This window comes from Sus scrofa, chromosome 10 (genome assembly GCF_054392235.1).
Source record: "Sus scrofa isolate SSC_HxYL_T2T_F1_AM1 chromosome 10, Sscrofa_HxYL_maternal_Yorkshire_Landrace_v2.0, whole genome shotgun sequence".
NCBI classification, from domain to species: Eukaryota; Metazoa; Chordata; class Mammalia; order Artiodactyla; family Suidae; genus Sus; species Sus scrofa.
Genome location: NC_139392.1, coordinates 75,421,017 through 75,437,318, shown reverse-complemented (window position 1 = coordinate 75,437,318; position 16,302 = coordinate 75,421,017). Strand labels below are relative to the sequence as shown.

Below are 16,302 nucleotides of genomic sequence, written 5' to 3'. Positions count from 1 at the left end.
TACTGAAACAAAATCAAGTCATTGCTGCTCCAGAGAATACTGGGAGCCAGAGGAGGTGCCAAAAGTAGCGTTAAATACAGCCGCTCTTCATAACTATCAGGCATCAAAGATTTATGTTGCATTGGTATTTGTTATTCACATGAGATTAACTTGAATATGGAAGTGTTGGCTATTTTTTGTGTGTGTGTGTCTTTTCGTCATTTTAGGGCCGCACTCATGGCATATGGAGGTTCCCAGGCTAGGGGTCTAATTGGAGCTGTAGCTGCTGGTCTACACCATAGCCACAGCAATGCAAGATCCAAGCCACATCTTTGGTCTAAACCACAGCTTACGGCAACGCCGGATCGTCAACCCACTGAGCAAGGGCAGGGATCGAACCGAAACCTCATGGTTCCTTGTCGGATTCGTTAACGGACGGGAACTCCTGGCTGTTGTTTTTTTAAGATAGCTAATTTTGTTAAGATAGTTGTTTCACAAAAATCCTTTTAAACATTAGCGTGATACACCAAACCAAACTGATTTTGGGAACAAAAGAAATTAGTAAGAATCTTTCCCTAAATGCTAAAACTGGAATTATCTATAAATACTGCACTGATTTTGAAATACGGATCTTTAATATCTAATCATGCTGTCTCAGTTGAATTTATTTTTCCCTTTTTGATAATCGTACTTCTATGGTGAAAACTTATTATACATTATTTCTTAGATGTGTTTTATATACCTTCTTGCATGAGTGGATCAAGAAACTTTAAGAGGGCTAAACTAGAGGATCCAAGAAATGGAGGCATACCAGTAGCCCACATGGGTATGGAAAAAAATGAATATTTTCATGAACTATTATTCTACAAGTGTATATCCAGGCTGATCAATTCACAACACCTTCTCTGGTGAGAAATGAATTGTACATTCAAGGGAACTATCATCACAACTGGGCACTTCCTAAATTATAGGAAAATTGAAGGATATGATAAGTACTTGTAGTATAATAGTGTCAGTGATGCTGCAGTACTGCATTAAAGAGAAGCTGTTGCATTTTACCATCAGCTTTCACTTTATCCTCTCGGGGTCATGATTTATTCCTCTGATTAGAGATCACTTTTCTCCTCATCACTCAGCATGTTGCCGTTGGTATATGTGCACTTACCTATTGTTAAATCATTTGAAACATCATCTTCCTTTTGAAATCTTTACTGCATGTTTTGTTAAACCTGTAATCCCCTTTTTTCTTCAGTATCTGTGATGGATTCCTGTTTCTTTCTTGTTGCTGTCTTAACTGCCCCCCCGCCCCCATCCCCCGCCTGCTGCGCACCTAAAAACAAAACACCAAAACCTAATGTGTTCATTGCCAAAGCCAAACATGAGGATTCCACTCGGTACTAACTCCGCATAAATGTATACTTGGCTTTCATATTTACATATAATTGATTATATGTCCCTTTTGCCTTTTAGATTCTCCTGAAGAATATCCTCACTTGAAGGTAAAAACCTTTATACTTTTATCTTTAATTATTAACTATAGATTGCATCAAATGTACATTAATTATTAATCAGCTCATTTCCAAACCCATTCAGCCTGCAGTTGGAGTGAAAGAGTCTGTTCCTAATAAAACACTAGGAATGAAGGATTTACAAAAATCCAGATCAGGTAAATTTTACAATAGAAATTTATCTCTGAAAAGAAAGATACTAAAATATTTGAAATGCTCACAGTCTTCTTACTGCTAATGCTTTTTTTTTTTCAAATTTAATTGAAGGATTTGACATAAATAAGGCAGATGTTATTGTTGGTATCTATGCTTTGAAAGATATTTATAAGCATAAGCAAAGGGGCTTTTAAAAATGTAAGCTTTTGGAGTTCCCGTCGTGGCGCAGCGGTTAACGAATCCGACTAGGAACCATGAGGTTGCTGGTTCGATCCCTGGCCTTGCTCAGTGGGTTAACGATCCGGCGTTGCCGTGAGCTGTGGTGTAGGTTGCAGACGCGGCTCGGATCCCGCGTTGCTGTGGCTCTGGCGTAGGCCGGTGGCTACAGCTCCGATTCAACCCCTAGCCTGAGAACCTCCATATGCCGAGGGAGCGGCCCAAGAAATAGCAACAACAACAACAACAAAAAGACAAAAAGACAAAAAAAAATGTAAGCTTTTAACTCAGATGTTTTATGTCCTCAGTTTGGAATCCCTATGCTTCTTGGGATTCTCAGAGGTTAATTATTAGATTCTATTTTTCCAATATTTTAAAATGCTTACTTAAATTCTGACCTTTATCTTGAGTAAAGCTTCACTTGCTAACATGTCAAGTTGTATTTCAACTTTATTTCATTTTAGTTTTATACCTGATGGTCTTAAGCCAACCAGATGTTTTGATTAGCAGAGTGTGTGTGTGTGTGTGTGTGTGTGTGTGTGTGTGGTGTCTTTGATTATTAAAAATGGGGAAGTCATTAGTCAGATCTTAATAAATATTTGGTAGGCAAAATCTTTTAAAATAGTGGAAGCTTTTGGCTTTAGGTTCCTTTTATACTATTAAAAATTATTATTATTATTATTGTTATTATTATTTTTGTCTTTTTAGGGCCACACCTGTGGCATATGGAAGTCCCCAGGCTAGGGGTCCAATCAGAACTGGAATCAGAGCTGGAGCTGCTGGCCTACACCACAGCCACAGCGATCCGAGCTGCCTCTGTGACCTACACCACAGCTCACGGCAATGCTGAATTCTTAACCCACTGAGCAAGCCCAGGGATTACACCCACATCCTCATGGATGCTAGGTGGGTTCATTACTTTGGAGCCATAATGGGAACTCTGTATTAAAAATTATTAGAGTTTCATGTTCAGGAAGTTAATGGCTGAGTTAGAACTAAAACTGATCTTTCCTGACTTCCAGAGCAGTCATCTTTTATAATAAACTGCATGAGTATTATAATGATGGGGGGAAATGCAGATGTTTTCCGTGTCCCATAGAGCCCTAAGTTGTGGGGAGGGAGAAGGTGATAGAGGGGTGACCTCCCAGTCCCACTACTCTGAAGACCATTCTGGATTTTTTACCAAAGTTTTGAAAAATAAGGTTCTCCCGCTACCAAGAAATTAAAATTTAAAAAAATCACAAAAAGAGCATTCCAAAGAACTTATGTTTAAGTAGATTGTATCTATTGATGTTTACTACATTAGAAAATAAAACTGGAAAATGTAAAATACAAGCACATGCATTCATATGTTCCATCAGCCCTTAGAGCTATCATGGTATCACATACCACACGTGTGGAAAACGCCTCTGAGAGTGTGAAGTGTAAAGGTCTGTGAAAATAACATTTAGTATTATTGTGAAAGCAGTCTTGACCTCTTGGACCCTCTGAATGGATGAATCTTGGGACCTCAGAGGACACTCAAGAACCACCATGTTGAGCCATAGACAGGGTTCATGGATGTGAACCTAAAAAAAAAAATGAGTTCTTACGATATTGGAACATCAAGAAAGACCATCTCATTGTAATTAAAGTAGTATCATTTGTTAAAAGATTCTTCAAAACCCATGTCTCTAGGGTTTTTAACACATGATACTGCCATGCATATTTAAATGTAAAATAAATGGTTACACACATATTTTATTAATAAAAAATTCATATGTTAAAGAATCATACTATTAATAAAGTTCTAATGGAATACAGAGAGTGTATAATAGAGATTAATGAATGAAACAAAGTAATACTAGAGAACTAAAAAGAAAAAATGAGAGATGATAGTTAAGGCATCTATGTGAATGGCAATGAAGCATAAAACAAAAAAAAGATGTTAAGGAATAGTGTGGGTTTTTTTTTTTTTTTCCCACTTTTTAGGACTGCTCCCGTGGCACATGGAGGTTTCCAGGCTAGGGGTCTAATCAGAGCTGTAGCTGCTGGCCTTCGCCACAGCCACAGCAACACAGGATCTAAGCTGCGTATTCGACCTACACCATAGCTCACGGCAACGCCAGCTCCTAACCCACTGAGCGAGGCCACAGGGATCGAACTTGCAACCTCATGGGTCCTAGTCGAATTCATTTCCCGCTGGCCACGATGGGAATTCCAAGGAGTAGTGTGTTTGATTGGGCTTCTCTGAAGAAGGAATTTGTACAAGTTAGTCACGTCTGTCATTATTCACCTTGTAATAAATGGAAACTTTGCTTTCAGATTTTTCAGACTGGGATTCTACTAATTTGACCCTCAATAATGAGACTTGTCAGGGAGCGGCCACTTGAAAGTTGATAATAACTGTCCCTTTGTGTCACAATTGGTGACCAAAAATTTAGTCAACATCCACAGAATTTGGACAGATGACCTTAATAGATGAAGAAAAGATTAATATTAGAGCTGTGCTTCTAGGGAATTATACACTTTATGACCTGTGTGAATTATAGCTGCCAGAAAACTAAGAAAGCAAAGAAGGTAATAATATAAAGAAGCCTAGAGAATTTAGCCTTGGGCCACCTCTGCATGGCTTCACTGTAATTCTGAATTTTTAAAACTCATTCTGTGGCAAAGTCTACTTTGTGTTTACTCCTTTTATACAACCTACAACCAAACAATACCTGTTCGCAAGACATTTGCAGTCTTCCTCTGAGCAAAGCAACATAGTAAATAACACAGAGAATTAATTAAGAGAAAGAGGAAGTCCTTTTAAGCTAGTATTTGGCATATCTCTGAGAGTGGTTAGCAGGATTAAAATGATACAGCACTCCTTAAAACCAGTATCCCTTGTGAACTTTTAATACACTAAAAATAACAAAATAGGAGTTCCCGTTGTGGCGCAATGGTTAACGAACCCAACTAGTATCCATGAGGACGCGGGTTCAGTCGCTGGCCTTGCTCAGTGGGTTAAGGATCTGGCCTTGCTGTGAGCTGTGGCGTAGGTCGCAGATGTGACTCGGATCCAGTGTTGCTGTGGCTGTGGTGTAGGCCAGCAGCTACAGCTCTGATACATCCCCTAGCCTGGGAACCTCTGTAAGCTGAGAGTTCGGCCCTAGAAAGAAAAAAAAAACAAACAAACGAAAAAACAAAACGGAGTTCCCATCGTGGCTCAGTGGTTAATGAATGTGACTCATATCCATGAGGACTCAGTTCGATCCCTGGCCCTGCATAGTGGGTTAAGGATCTGGTGTGGCAGTGAGCTGTGGTGTAGGTTGCAGATGTGGCTCAGATGCCTCGTTGCTGTGGCTGTGGCATAGATGGAAGATCAATTCTAATTCTACTAGGATAGCCAGGATGTTGATTAACCACATCTAATATGTGTTCTATTTAATGTACTGATTAAGGGCACTAAATTAATTGGTACATAAAATAGGGTTCGATCCTTGGCCTTGCTCATCTATAATATTAAATCATTCTCCCCCTCCTGTAGTTTTTTTCTTCTTTTCTTCCTTTACTGGTAGAATTCACATTGTATTTACAAAAGAGTCTCAGTTGTGTCTTAGAGTAGCGATCGCAAAAACTCAAAGGTTTTTTGTTTTCTTTTTAAATCTGTGCAAGTGACTTGTTTGCTCTTATTTCTTTGTGAGCTTGGTAGATCCAAAAAGAGGGGCTTCAAACAAAATATCTACATTAGCTTCCTCAACGCAGGTAGATATGAAGCAGAAAAACTGCAAAAAAATAACAGAGAACTTCAAACAGTTCATGTAGATAATTTTTCTTCTCAGTTGATACCCTTTATAAAGTATTAAGCAGGGAGTTCCCATCGTGGCGCAGTGGTTAACGAATCCAACTAGGAATCAAGAGGTTGCAGGTTCAGTCCTTGCCCTTGCTCAGTGGGTTGACGATCCGGCATTGCCGTGAGCTGTGGTGTGGGCTGTGGGCTCGGCTCGGATCCCGCGTTGCTGTGGTTCTGGCTTAGGCCAGTGGCTGCGGCTCCGATTGGACCCCTAGCCTGGGAACTCCATGTGCCTCGGGAGTGGCCCAAAGAAATAGCAAAAAGACAAAGACAAAAATAAAAAATAAAAAAAGAAAAGGCAAAAAGCCAAAAAAAAAATATATATATATATATATGTATGTATGTATGTATATATAGTATTAAGCAGAGTCTTGTTCTCCAGGGATCCAGGATTTGTGCATTTATTCAATGAATAAAGATTTATTCTATGCAGGCCCTGATCATTTTAGATCCTAAATATTTTTGGAAACATTCCCTCAGTTCAAGCCTGTACTATCTTTTCTGCATTAATGATGCCTTGAAATTCATCTCCCTCCATTTATTTGTATGCTCTTCAAGTTCATCCCTGCCATGATACTTAGGGCTGCTGATGCCCTCCTCACCTCTCCCTGTGTTTTAGATAGACATTCACCCTATTGTATACTCCTCTCCCTGCCTTACTCCAGCCTTGCGTGCGCGTTCCATTTCCTTCCCTCTGTTCCTTTGAATCTAACTGACCTCACTGCTTAAGTCTCAGCTCAGGCATTATCTCTAGAAGAGCCTACTTGATGCTTTTTATCTACATTCTTTTTTTTTTTGGCTATGCCCATGGCATGCAGAAGTTCCGGGCCCAGAGGTGGAACCTGAACTACAGCAGTGACAGTGCTGAGTACTTAACCACTAGGCTACCAGGGAGCTCCTCTGCATTTTTCTTTAAACTCCAGTGCCTAGTACTGAGCAGGAACTCAATAAATAATTATAGAGTAAAATAAATAAAGACTGTTTATGCAAAGTTTTTTTTTTTTTTTCTTTTTAGGGACACATGTGCAGCACATGGAAGTTCCCAGGCTAGGGTTGAATTCGAGTTGCAGCTGCTGGCCTACACAGTGGCTGTTAGTGGATAATTAACCCACTGAACGAGGCCAGGGATTGAACCCTCATCCTTGTGGATACTAGTCTGGTATATTACTGAGACACAGCAGGAACTCCCCAAATATGATTTTTTTTTAAATTATTTATTTATTTATTTATTTATTTTTTTGTCTTTTGTCTTTTTGTTGTTGTTGTTGTTGTTGTTGTTGTTGTTGCTATTTCTTGGGCCGCTCCCGCGGCATATGGAGGTTCCCAGGCTAGGGGTCGAATCGGAGCTGTAGCCACCGGCCTACACCAGAGCCACAGCAACGAGGGATCCGAGCCGCGTCTGCAACCTACACCATAGCTCACGGCAACGCCGGATTGTTAACCCACTGAGCAAGGGCAGGGACCGAACCCGCAACCTCATGGTTCCTAGTCGGATTCGTTAACCACTGCGCCACGATGGGAACTCCCCAAATATGATTTTAAGAGCTCGTCCTGGAGTTCCTGCTGTGGCACAGTGGGTTAACAATCCGACTGCTGTGGACCAGGTCTCTTCAGTGGTGCGGGTTCAATGCCCAGTACATCTGGCACAATGAGTTAAAGGATCCAGGGTCGCCACAGCTGTGGTGTAGGTTGCAGCTACAGCTTGCATTTGATTCCTGACCCAGACACTTCTGTATGCCACGGGTGCAGACATTTAAAAAAAAAAAAAAAAAAAGAGCTTGTTCTCTGTAGTCTAGAAGCAAAGACAATAGACATATAAAGAAATGGGGAGTTCCTGTTGTGGCACAGTGGAAATGAATCTGGCTGGTATTTATGAGGGTTTGGGTTTGATCCCCCCAACTCAGTGGGTCAGGGATCTGGCATTGCTATGAGCTAGGTGTAAGTCTCAGACGTGGCATGGGTCCTGAGTTGTTGTGGCTGTGGTATAGACCAGCAGTTGTAGCTCCAATTGGACCCCTAGTCTGGGAATTTCCATATGCTGTGGGTGTGGCCCTAAAAAGCAGAAAAAAAAAAAAGAAATGATTTACAGTTTATATGATAATGGTTCACTAGAAAAATTGATAAAGTACTAAGGTTACTAAGTTACAGCAATTTTGGAAACCATGAATAATGTTGCAGTTAAAGTTTCATGTGTTGTTAAAAAGATACTATTAGGAGGTAGAGAATAGAGTATATTGTGACTATATGTTTGTCCTGTACTTTTACATTTTGTTTTGTTTCTGATTGTTTTGTTCATTGATGTTTGGTGGATGAATTTGTGAATGAATCTTTGAGCTGTGTGTATATCTTTAACTGGTGACATCTGGTGTTTCCCAAATGGTTTGTTGAAGTTTTGTATAATTAGAAGGGTTTTTTTGTTTTGTTTTGTTTTGTTTTAGGGCTGAATCTGTGGCATATGGAGGTTCCCAGGCTAGGGGTGTAATTGGAGCTACAGCTGCCGGCCTGCAGTACAGCCACAGCCACGCCAGATCTGAGCCGATTCTGCAATCTACATCACAGCTCATGGCAACGCCGGATCTTTAACCCACTGAGCAAGGCCAGGGATTGAACCAGCAGCCCCACGGTTCCTAGTTGGATTCATTTCCTCTGCACCATGATGGGAACTCCTAGAAGTATTTCTTAAAGAAGTAAATATTCAGCTAAAGATTAAGCTTAATTTAAACTGTTGGTTGATAAACTGTTGTTTTTAAATTATTTATAAAGATTATCTTTAATCTAACTATTCTAAGTAGTTAATTTTAACCGACCGTTTAGATTTCTTAGCAGAACCAGACTTAGAAATGACATTAGAGGAAGAGCAAGAAAGGCTTGATGGAAATGAAAATAACCACTCACAGGTATGTAAGAATGTAAATTAATAATGTTTTCTATGCTTAAGTAGCATGACGTAGTTCAAATGAAATTCCCTTTCAAGCTAGCCTTTCAGAGTCAATAGAAAATAATTTAATATTTAGTTTTTAAAGCATGTTATCTAGTCCTAAAACTTAAAATATTGTTAGAATGTATAATAATTTATAGTTAAACTCTATCCTTAGAATTGAGGCAAAAGCATTTGTTGGGTATTGTTTGCTTCTTCCATTTTTATAACTTTCTTACACGGTAAAGAAGGTGATACCAAATATTGAATCATGTGATTAAACAGTTGAAATTATGAGCAATATAACAATGACAGCCACTGAATTAGAGTCATGTTAAGAAGTCATCATTTCCAGAGGTTCAGAATTTGCAGTTTCAATTGCAGGTCGCCAGTCCCAAGATTAAAAATTTATTGTGTCTTGTGATCTCTGTGTAATTGAATTCAGAATCTACAATCAGGGAGAGAATGGGGTCTTAGAATCAACCCAGTTGTCTATGAAGAGAATCAGACCTTCCAGATTTGGACTTTTGTTGTTAGGGTGCAAACAATAGGTTTTTAATTTAATTCATTTCAGGATAGGAAATCAGTAAGTATAAATAAAAATATTTTTATCCACTCAAGTTACTGAATATTAGAATATAATGTAACTGGTTGCAAGCAGATAACATATATTGATGTTTAATACTTGTAGTATATAATGGTAAAATTTAGGAATTTGTACCACTTTCTGATTGATGTTAATTGATTTTGGCTCCTGCTAATTTAAAGATTTCCTATTATCCATTATTAGTCCTTAAAAAAAAATCTTTACATGCGTTGTGGTTATGGTGAGGTGAAATTTTTTTTTTCTTTTCAGGGATGTACCTGCGGCATGTGGAAGTTCCCAGGTGAGGGGTCAAATTGGAGCTATACCTGCCAGCTTACACCACAGCCACAGCAACACCACATCCAAGCCATGTTTGTGACCTACACTGCAGCTCATGATAATGCCAGATCCTTAACCCACTGAGCAGGGCCACGAATTGAACTCACGTCCTCATGGATACTAGTCTGGTTCTTAACCTGCTGAGCTACAACGGGAACTCCAAGTGAAATATTTTTAAATGAAGAGGCCTTTGTAACATTAAAAATCATCTCCTAATTCAGCTTTGGTAGATCTGACATATATGAATTGTTCAGTTCAAACAGTAACAAAATTAGGTTTGTGAGTTCATGCTTTTCTCCTTATTTCAGGCTAAGGCAAGTTATTTTTCAGTTCTTAGTAGTAACCCGGTGATTTGTGAGTAGCTATACATAGATTAAGAAGTTTCACAGTTAAATTTTAATTCTTTCCTAATTTCTCTTTATCCGTACTTGATTACCTAAGGATAAAGTTATTATACAATCATGTACCCTGACAGAAAAGACAGCTGAAAGTCAAATCAAGCCAAATAAGCTTCCGCTTTTACATCTGCAAAAAATGCCTCAAGAACCAGAACCGAGTAAGGAATGTGGTAGAGAGGACCTGTCTGTATATTCAGGACTTCCTTGTGTGGAAAAGTGTGAGGAAATGTGGAACAAGCAAGGCAAATTAGAGTGGAAAAATAACTTAAAACGCGTCACAGAGGAGTTAAAACAGAAGTTTGGTGCAATTTGTGAAAAATGCAAAATTCCTCTTGGTCCTGAGCAAGAGCCACCGCATGATAACTCCAGAAAAGGAGCAGACGTACAGGAAACACTCTCTACTTTGACAAAAAATACACTGGATGGTGAGGAAAAAGATGCTGGAGTATCTCTCTCTGTAGTATTCCAGTCATTTCCTCAACAGAAAGGGCCCAGTCTTGAAAATGTTTCTCCGTCGTATTCACACTCTGGGTCCCCAAGATACGCTTGTCAGTCATCTTCAAAGCTTTATTTAAATGAAAATAAATTAAACTATAAAAGTGGTCAGCCAGACACTGAACAAGTTTTTAACAGATACAAGGAGAGTTTTTATAATGGTACAGAAAATAAAAAAGGAAGGACCCCAGTAGTTATTTTTGAAGTGAAAGAAGACCAAGAGTTTGATATGCAGATGTTACAAAGCAGAACTCAATGTGCCACTAATTGGAAATCAGACATTGGACACCTATCTCAGTCTGGTGATCCCAAAAGCCCTTTTGATTTGTGGCTTGCCCGCTCCAGTGAAATGAAACACATGATTCACATAAAAAGTGACGGTATTTCTGCTGTTACAAATACTTCTAAGAAAACCAAACCAGTACAAGACTGGTTCCAGAGGTCCTTGCATACAGATAATTGCAGTGCTAATAACTATAAAAGCATGGAACCCGAATTAGGAAATGGGAGTTCTCCGTCGAATAGTAACAGAACATCCAAAGTATATCTAAGCGAAGAATTACAGCAAGATATGCAAAGGTTTAAGAATGAGATAGGCATGTTACAAGTAGAGTTCCTGGCTTTGGAACAAGAGAAAATTCAACTTCAGAAAGAGGTAGAGGTTCATTTGCTGCAGCTTTGTTTTTGCCTCTTTGTCAGTTATCTGATCCATTCTGATTTTTCCACTTATGAACATAGCTTATGTATAAAACGGGGTCATCTATACATGTAATTGCATAGAAAGAGGTTATTTGTGCCACCTAAATAAGAGAAGTTCAGGAAAATATTTTCATGGGTTTTGTTCCTTAATCAACCTAAGTCTCTCTCTATCATTCTTTCCTGTTGATTGGGAAACTAATTTAGCACTATGTGACTTCTGAGCCAGAATAAGTACAAAGGAAATTGCTTAAGAAATATATTAAGCTAGAGTTTTGGGGTCCCCCCTCTTTAAAACCTATTGGCTTAAGTTTAAATTGCATTTCCATAGAATGAGAAGGAAGCGGTGAATGAGAGAAGGGGCATAAACACATGTTTCCACTAAAATAATCTATTCACTGTGCTGTAATGTGTGCAATCTTACCTGCTTTTCTCAGTCCCTTGGGACTTAGAATTCCAACATGTCCTCTTCAAGATATTTTTAATAACAAACACATGTATTCTTACATATTCTTTATTCACCATTCTCAGCTGTTTCTATTGAGTCAGACCTTTATATTATGTTGTTTCATTAAGTGTAGTAAGGTTTGACATGTATAATTTTATTGTGTAGGTAGTATAAACCCTCAGCAAAAAAAAAAAAAAAAGAAAAGAAAAAGAAAAAAAAAATCTGTATTTATCTCCAAAGGAGAACACTGAGTTTTGAGGTGCATTGAGTTTTTTTTTTTTTCCTGCCAGTAATAGATTTTTTTGTTTGTTTACTCTTTTGTATAAGAGATGCATTGAGTTTTAAAAACAGACAAAAATCTGGAGGAATTCCCCTTTAAAAGAAAAAGGAAACAGGAGATGAACCTACCCTGAATTAAGGCATTGAATTACTTTGCCAAAGTCACACTCTTATCTGATGAAATTGATGAATTTATTTGGTAATTTATCAGATTCAGCGTTATAGATTTGTATCACTCTTTTGGCACCATAAAAAGTTCTAGGGAATGCTACATGAGGGGCTTTGGGCAAATCATTTATCTTCCTTAGTTTTATTCCTGTTATCAGTAAATAATGGGGCTAGTGTAAATAATAACTTCTGTACCCTCGAGCTCTAAGATTTTATGGTTATTGAATATAAAAATGGGAAGCATTATTCATTTTTCCAGAACTTGGCTGACGAGCACTTCATCAGTTTCACTCTGCTCCTTGTGCTTTGGTAAACGTTGGTGCCTATATTTTAGTGAACATCATCACCTTTTTGAGATCCCCAGGGTCCAAATGAATAAAGAATTGTAAAATGCAGTGGAGAAGAATAGCTATAGTGTGGAAAGAAGGTTGTTTCCTTTTTGTTACCAAGGTGTCACATCCTCTAAATCTGGTTTTTAATGCAAAATCTGGGTGTTAAAGACAGAAGAGGACAAATTCTATGTCCTGGCCTTTTTATTTCTCTATTTTTGCTGGACAGAGGAGAAGACTGGGTGTGACTAAGAGCACAAGATTAAGAAAGCTCTTTTTGAAATTTCAGAAATTCTGTTTCTTTTCCTCAAACAAAAAGAAGCAGAATTTACAAAAATTTCAGTGACTGGGAGTTCCCATCATGGCTCAGTGGTTAACGAATCCTACTAGGAACCATGAGGTTGTGGGTTTGATCCCCGACCTTGCTCAGTGGGTTACGGATCTGGCGTTGCCGTGAGCTGTGGTGTAGGTTGCAGACTTGGCTTGAATACTTCGTTGCTGTGGTTGTGGTGTAGGCCACCAGCTACAGCTCTGATTTGACCCCTAGCCTGGGAACCTCTGTATGCCACGGGAGTGGCCCAAGAAATGGCAAAAAGACAAAAAAAAAAAAAAAAATTTCAGTGACTGAAATGGCAAAGTAAGCACAAAAAATTTTTTTATTTGATCATACTTTTCACTTTTTTATTATAATGTTTTTATTTTTCTGTTATAGCTGGTTTACAATGTTCTGTCCACAAAAATTTTTTGAGCAATTAAAACTGGAGCAAAATCTGGCTTAAATGACAAAATTAATGAAAACGAAAAGTCTTAATAATGAATAAAGTAATAACAGTTATCCTCAGTGTCAAACTTTCACAAAAGGTTGAGGAAGAAAAGAAGAAGCACAGAAACAGTGTAATGGAAGTATCAGAAAACAGACGTGATGCTGCTGAGAGTGGATTAATTCAAAAGAGAGAGAACGGAAAAACTAATAACCAGCAGTTTCCTACTATGGAGAATGACGTTTTTGATAGGTAACCCATATCAATATTTTAAAATTGTTAATTATTATTTTTCTATAAAACCAATTCTAATTTGAGCTAATGTTCATGATGAACAGATTTTATATTTTACTAGAGATATAGTTACTTTTAATACTCTTGTCCTTTATTCTAAACACTAGAGTTGATTGGCTAACACACCACCTTATTAGAGTATTTTGGATTTGACTGTATTCTGACTTTTATCAGTGTGTTGTATACTTAAATATGTTTTATATTACTAATTAGCATCCTTTCATTATAGCTTGAAGACTCCTTTCAGCATTTCTTGTGAGGCAGGTCTAATGGTGATGAACTCCCTCAGTTTTGGTTTGTCTGGGAAAGTCAGTCTTTCCTTTATTTTTGAAAGACAGCTTTTCTGAATAGAGTATTCTTGGTTGGCAGTTTCTTTCTTTTAGCGCTTTGAATTTGTCATCCTACTCTCTCTCTCTCTCTTTTTTTTTTTTTTTTTGTCTTTTGTCTTTTCTAGGGTTGCACCTGTGGCATATGGAGGTTCCTATTCTAGGGATCTAATTGGAGCTGTGGCCACCAGCCTATCTATGCCAGAGCCACAGCAACTCGGGATCCGAGCCATGTCTGTGACCTACACCATAGCCCACGGCAACGCCAGATCCTTAACCCACTGAGCGAGACCGGGGATTGAACCCGCAACTCTATGGTTCTTAGTCAGATTTGTTAACCACTGAGCCAAGATGGAAACTCCTATCCTACTCTCTTAAAATCCATTGAGAAACTTATGGGGCTTCCCTTATAATTTACAAGCCCCTTGTCTCTTGCTGCGTTTGAGATTCTTCATCTTTGACTTTTGACAGTTTTATTATAATGTCTTGTGGTAGGAATTACTTTAAATTGGGTTGTTGGTGATCTGTGAGCTTTAGGAACTTGTCTACCCAAATCTCTCCCCAGGTTTAGGAAGTTCTCAGCCATTTTTTTCTTTAGATAAGCTTTCTGCCTCCTGCTCCCTATCTTTTCATCTCCCTCTCTTCACCTTTCTCCCTGTCTTATCTGCAGAAATGAAATGTTTCTTTTGATGGTACCTGGTAATTCATGTCTGCTTTCTTGACACTTTTTCATTCCTTTTTTTCTTTGTTCTCCTCTGATTGGATAATTTCAAAGTTCCTATCTCTTAACTCACAGGTTCTTTCCTCTGTTGATCCTTTCTGCTGTCATTGCTCTTTGTTGTATTTTTTCCTTTCATTCATTGTATTCTTTAGCTCCAGTATTTTCATTTGGTCGCTTTTAAAAAAAATTATAATTATTTATATCACTTGTTAAACTTCTCATTTTTTGTGTATATTATTTTCCTGATTTTACTGGGTTGTCTTTCTGTGTTCTCTTGTAGCTTACCGAGTTTCCTTAAATACTGCTATTTTGAATTCTTTAATTAGGTAATTTGCAGATCCTCATGTCTTGGGGATTGTTACTGGAAGATTATTGTGATCCTTTGGTGGTGTCATGTTTTCTTGATTTTTCATGTTCCTTGAAGTTTTGCATTGCTGTCTTTGGCTTTGAAGGAACAGTCACCTCTTCTAGTCTTTATATAACTGCTCTCTCCAGTCTGTCCAAACTTGTATTTTTTTGCTCCAGTGGTGTGCTGGAACTTCTCTGCTGGAAACCCAGATTTCCACAAAGGCTTTCTCATCTGTGGGTGATTATCTAAGACAGTGTTTTCCAGAGGTTGTATGGATGTGGCTAAGAGTAGCTGGAGCCACTTCATGGGGCATGCAGGGTCCACACCTGGGAGGTGGTCTTTATGCCTGTTACTATCCACACAGGTGGGCAGGGCCCTTTCCAGGCCCATTTGTGTGTGGTGCTGGATCCCACAACTCCCACAAAGCCACTTTTATTCTTGGATGAATTTCAAATGGGTGGTTGTTGGGGGTGGGGCTCAAAACTGCTGGGGCCATGAAACTGCTGTCACCCCAACATGTAGATGTTTCAAAGTAAATTTTGGGGGATTCCTGCTGTGGCACAGTGGGTTAGGAATCTGACTGCAGCAGAGCCTCCTCACCTGCCCTCTTGCATCTCTCACAAGCGTCCTATCTTAATAAATCTTACTTCTTGCCTACCAAAAAAAAAAAAAAAAGAACTTGACTGCTGCAGCTCAGGTCACTGCAGAGGCTCAGGTTCAATTCCTGGCTTGGCATAGTGGGTTAAAGGATCAGTTGTAGCTCAAAATGAGTCCCTGGCCTTTTTTCCCCTCAAGATATTTCCTTGAGGAGTTCCTGTTGTGGCTCAGTGGAAACAAATCTGACTAGCCTCCATGAGGACGCAGGTTCGATCTCTGGCCTTGCTCAGTGGGTTAAGGATCTAGTGTTGCCATAAACTGTGGTATAGGTCACAGATGCGGCTTGGATCTGGCATTGCTGGGGCTGTGGTGTAGGCCAGCAGCTACAGCTCTGATTAGACTCCTAGCCTGGAAACCTCCATATGCCATGGGTGTGGCCCTAAAAAGACACACACAAAAAAGATACTTCCTTGACTTCTTCTTTCATATTATGTGTGTCCCATGTTATTTTAATCATTTAAGTGAAGCATATTACATGTAAAAGCAAAAGAAATTATGGTACAAATCTAAATATTGCTCCCAGGTCTAAGAGTCATTGCTTTTAGGCATTGACCTCTACCTTTTAATTTTTTTATTATTTATTTATTTATTTTTTAGAGCCTCACCCTTGGCTAGGGGTCCAATCAGAGCTGTAGCTGCTGGCCTAAACCAGAGCTATAGTAATGCGGGATCGGAGCTGTGTCTGTGACTTACACCACAGCTCACTGCAATGCCAGATCCTAAACCCACTGAGCAAGGCCAGGGATTGAACCCTCATCCTCATGGATACTAGTTGGGTTTGTTAACCGCAGAGCCATGACAGGAACTCTGAACTCCAGCTTTTTAGTGTAACATTTGAGGTTCTTCAGAATTTCTTTCCAGAC

At 38.9% G+C, this 16,302-nt stretch overlaps 1 protein-coding gene across 5 annotated transcripts in view; it reads left to right on the top strand.

The window, feature by feature from the left end:
- The window catches only part of ANKRD26 (ankyrin repeat domain 26), a 101,179-nt gene that overhangs the window by 39,722 nt on the left and 45,155 nt on the right, over positions 1 to 16,302 (top strand). For 2 of the 5 annotated variants that reach the window (XM_084980259.1, XM_021064872.2), the window contains exons 13-16: positions 1,450 to 1,478; positions 1,573 to 1,645; positions 8,491 to 8,573; positions 13,193 to 13,344. In XM_084980259.1, the coding sequence (XP_084836385.1) occupies positions 1,450 to 1,478; positions 1,573 to 1,645; positions 8,491 to 8,573; positions 13,193 to 13,344 (337 nt within the window). Of the gene's footprint in view, positions 1 to 706; positions 806 to 1,449; positions 1,479 to 1,572; positions 1,646 to 8,490; positions 8,574 to 9,959; positions 11,766 to 13,192; positions 13,345 to 16,302 lie in introns of those variants that run through there. The other 3 variants (XM_084980261.1, XM_021064869.2, XM_084980260.1) reach the window with 3 other exon arrangements.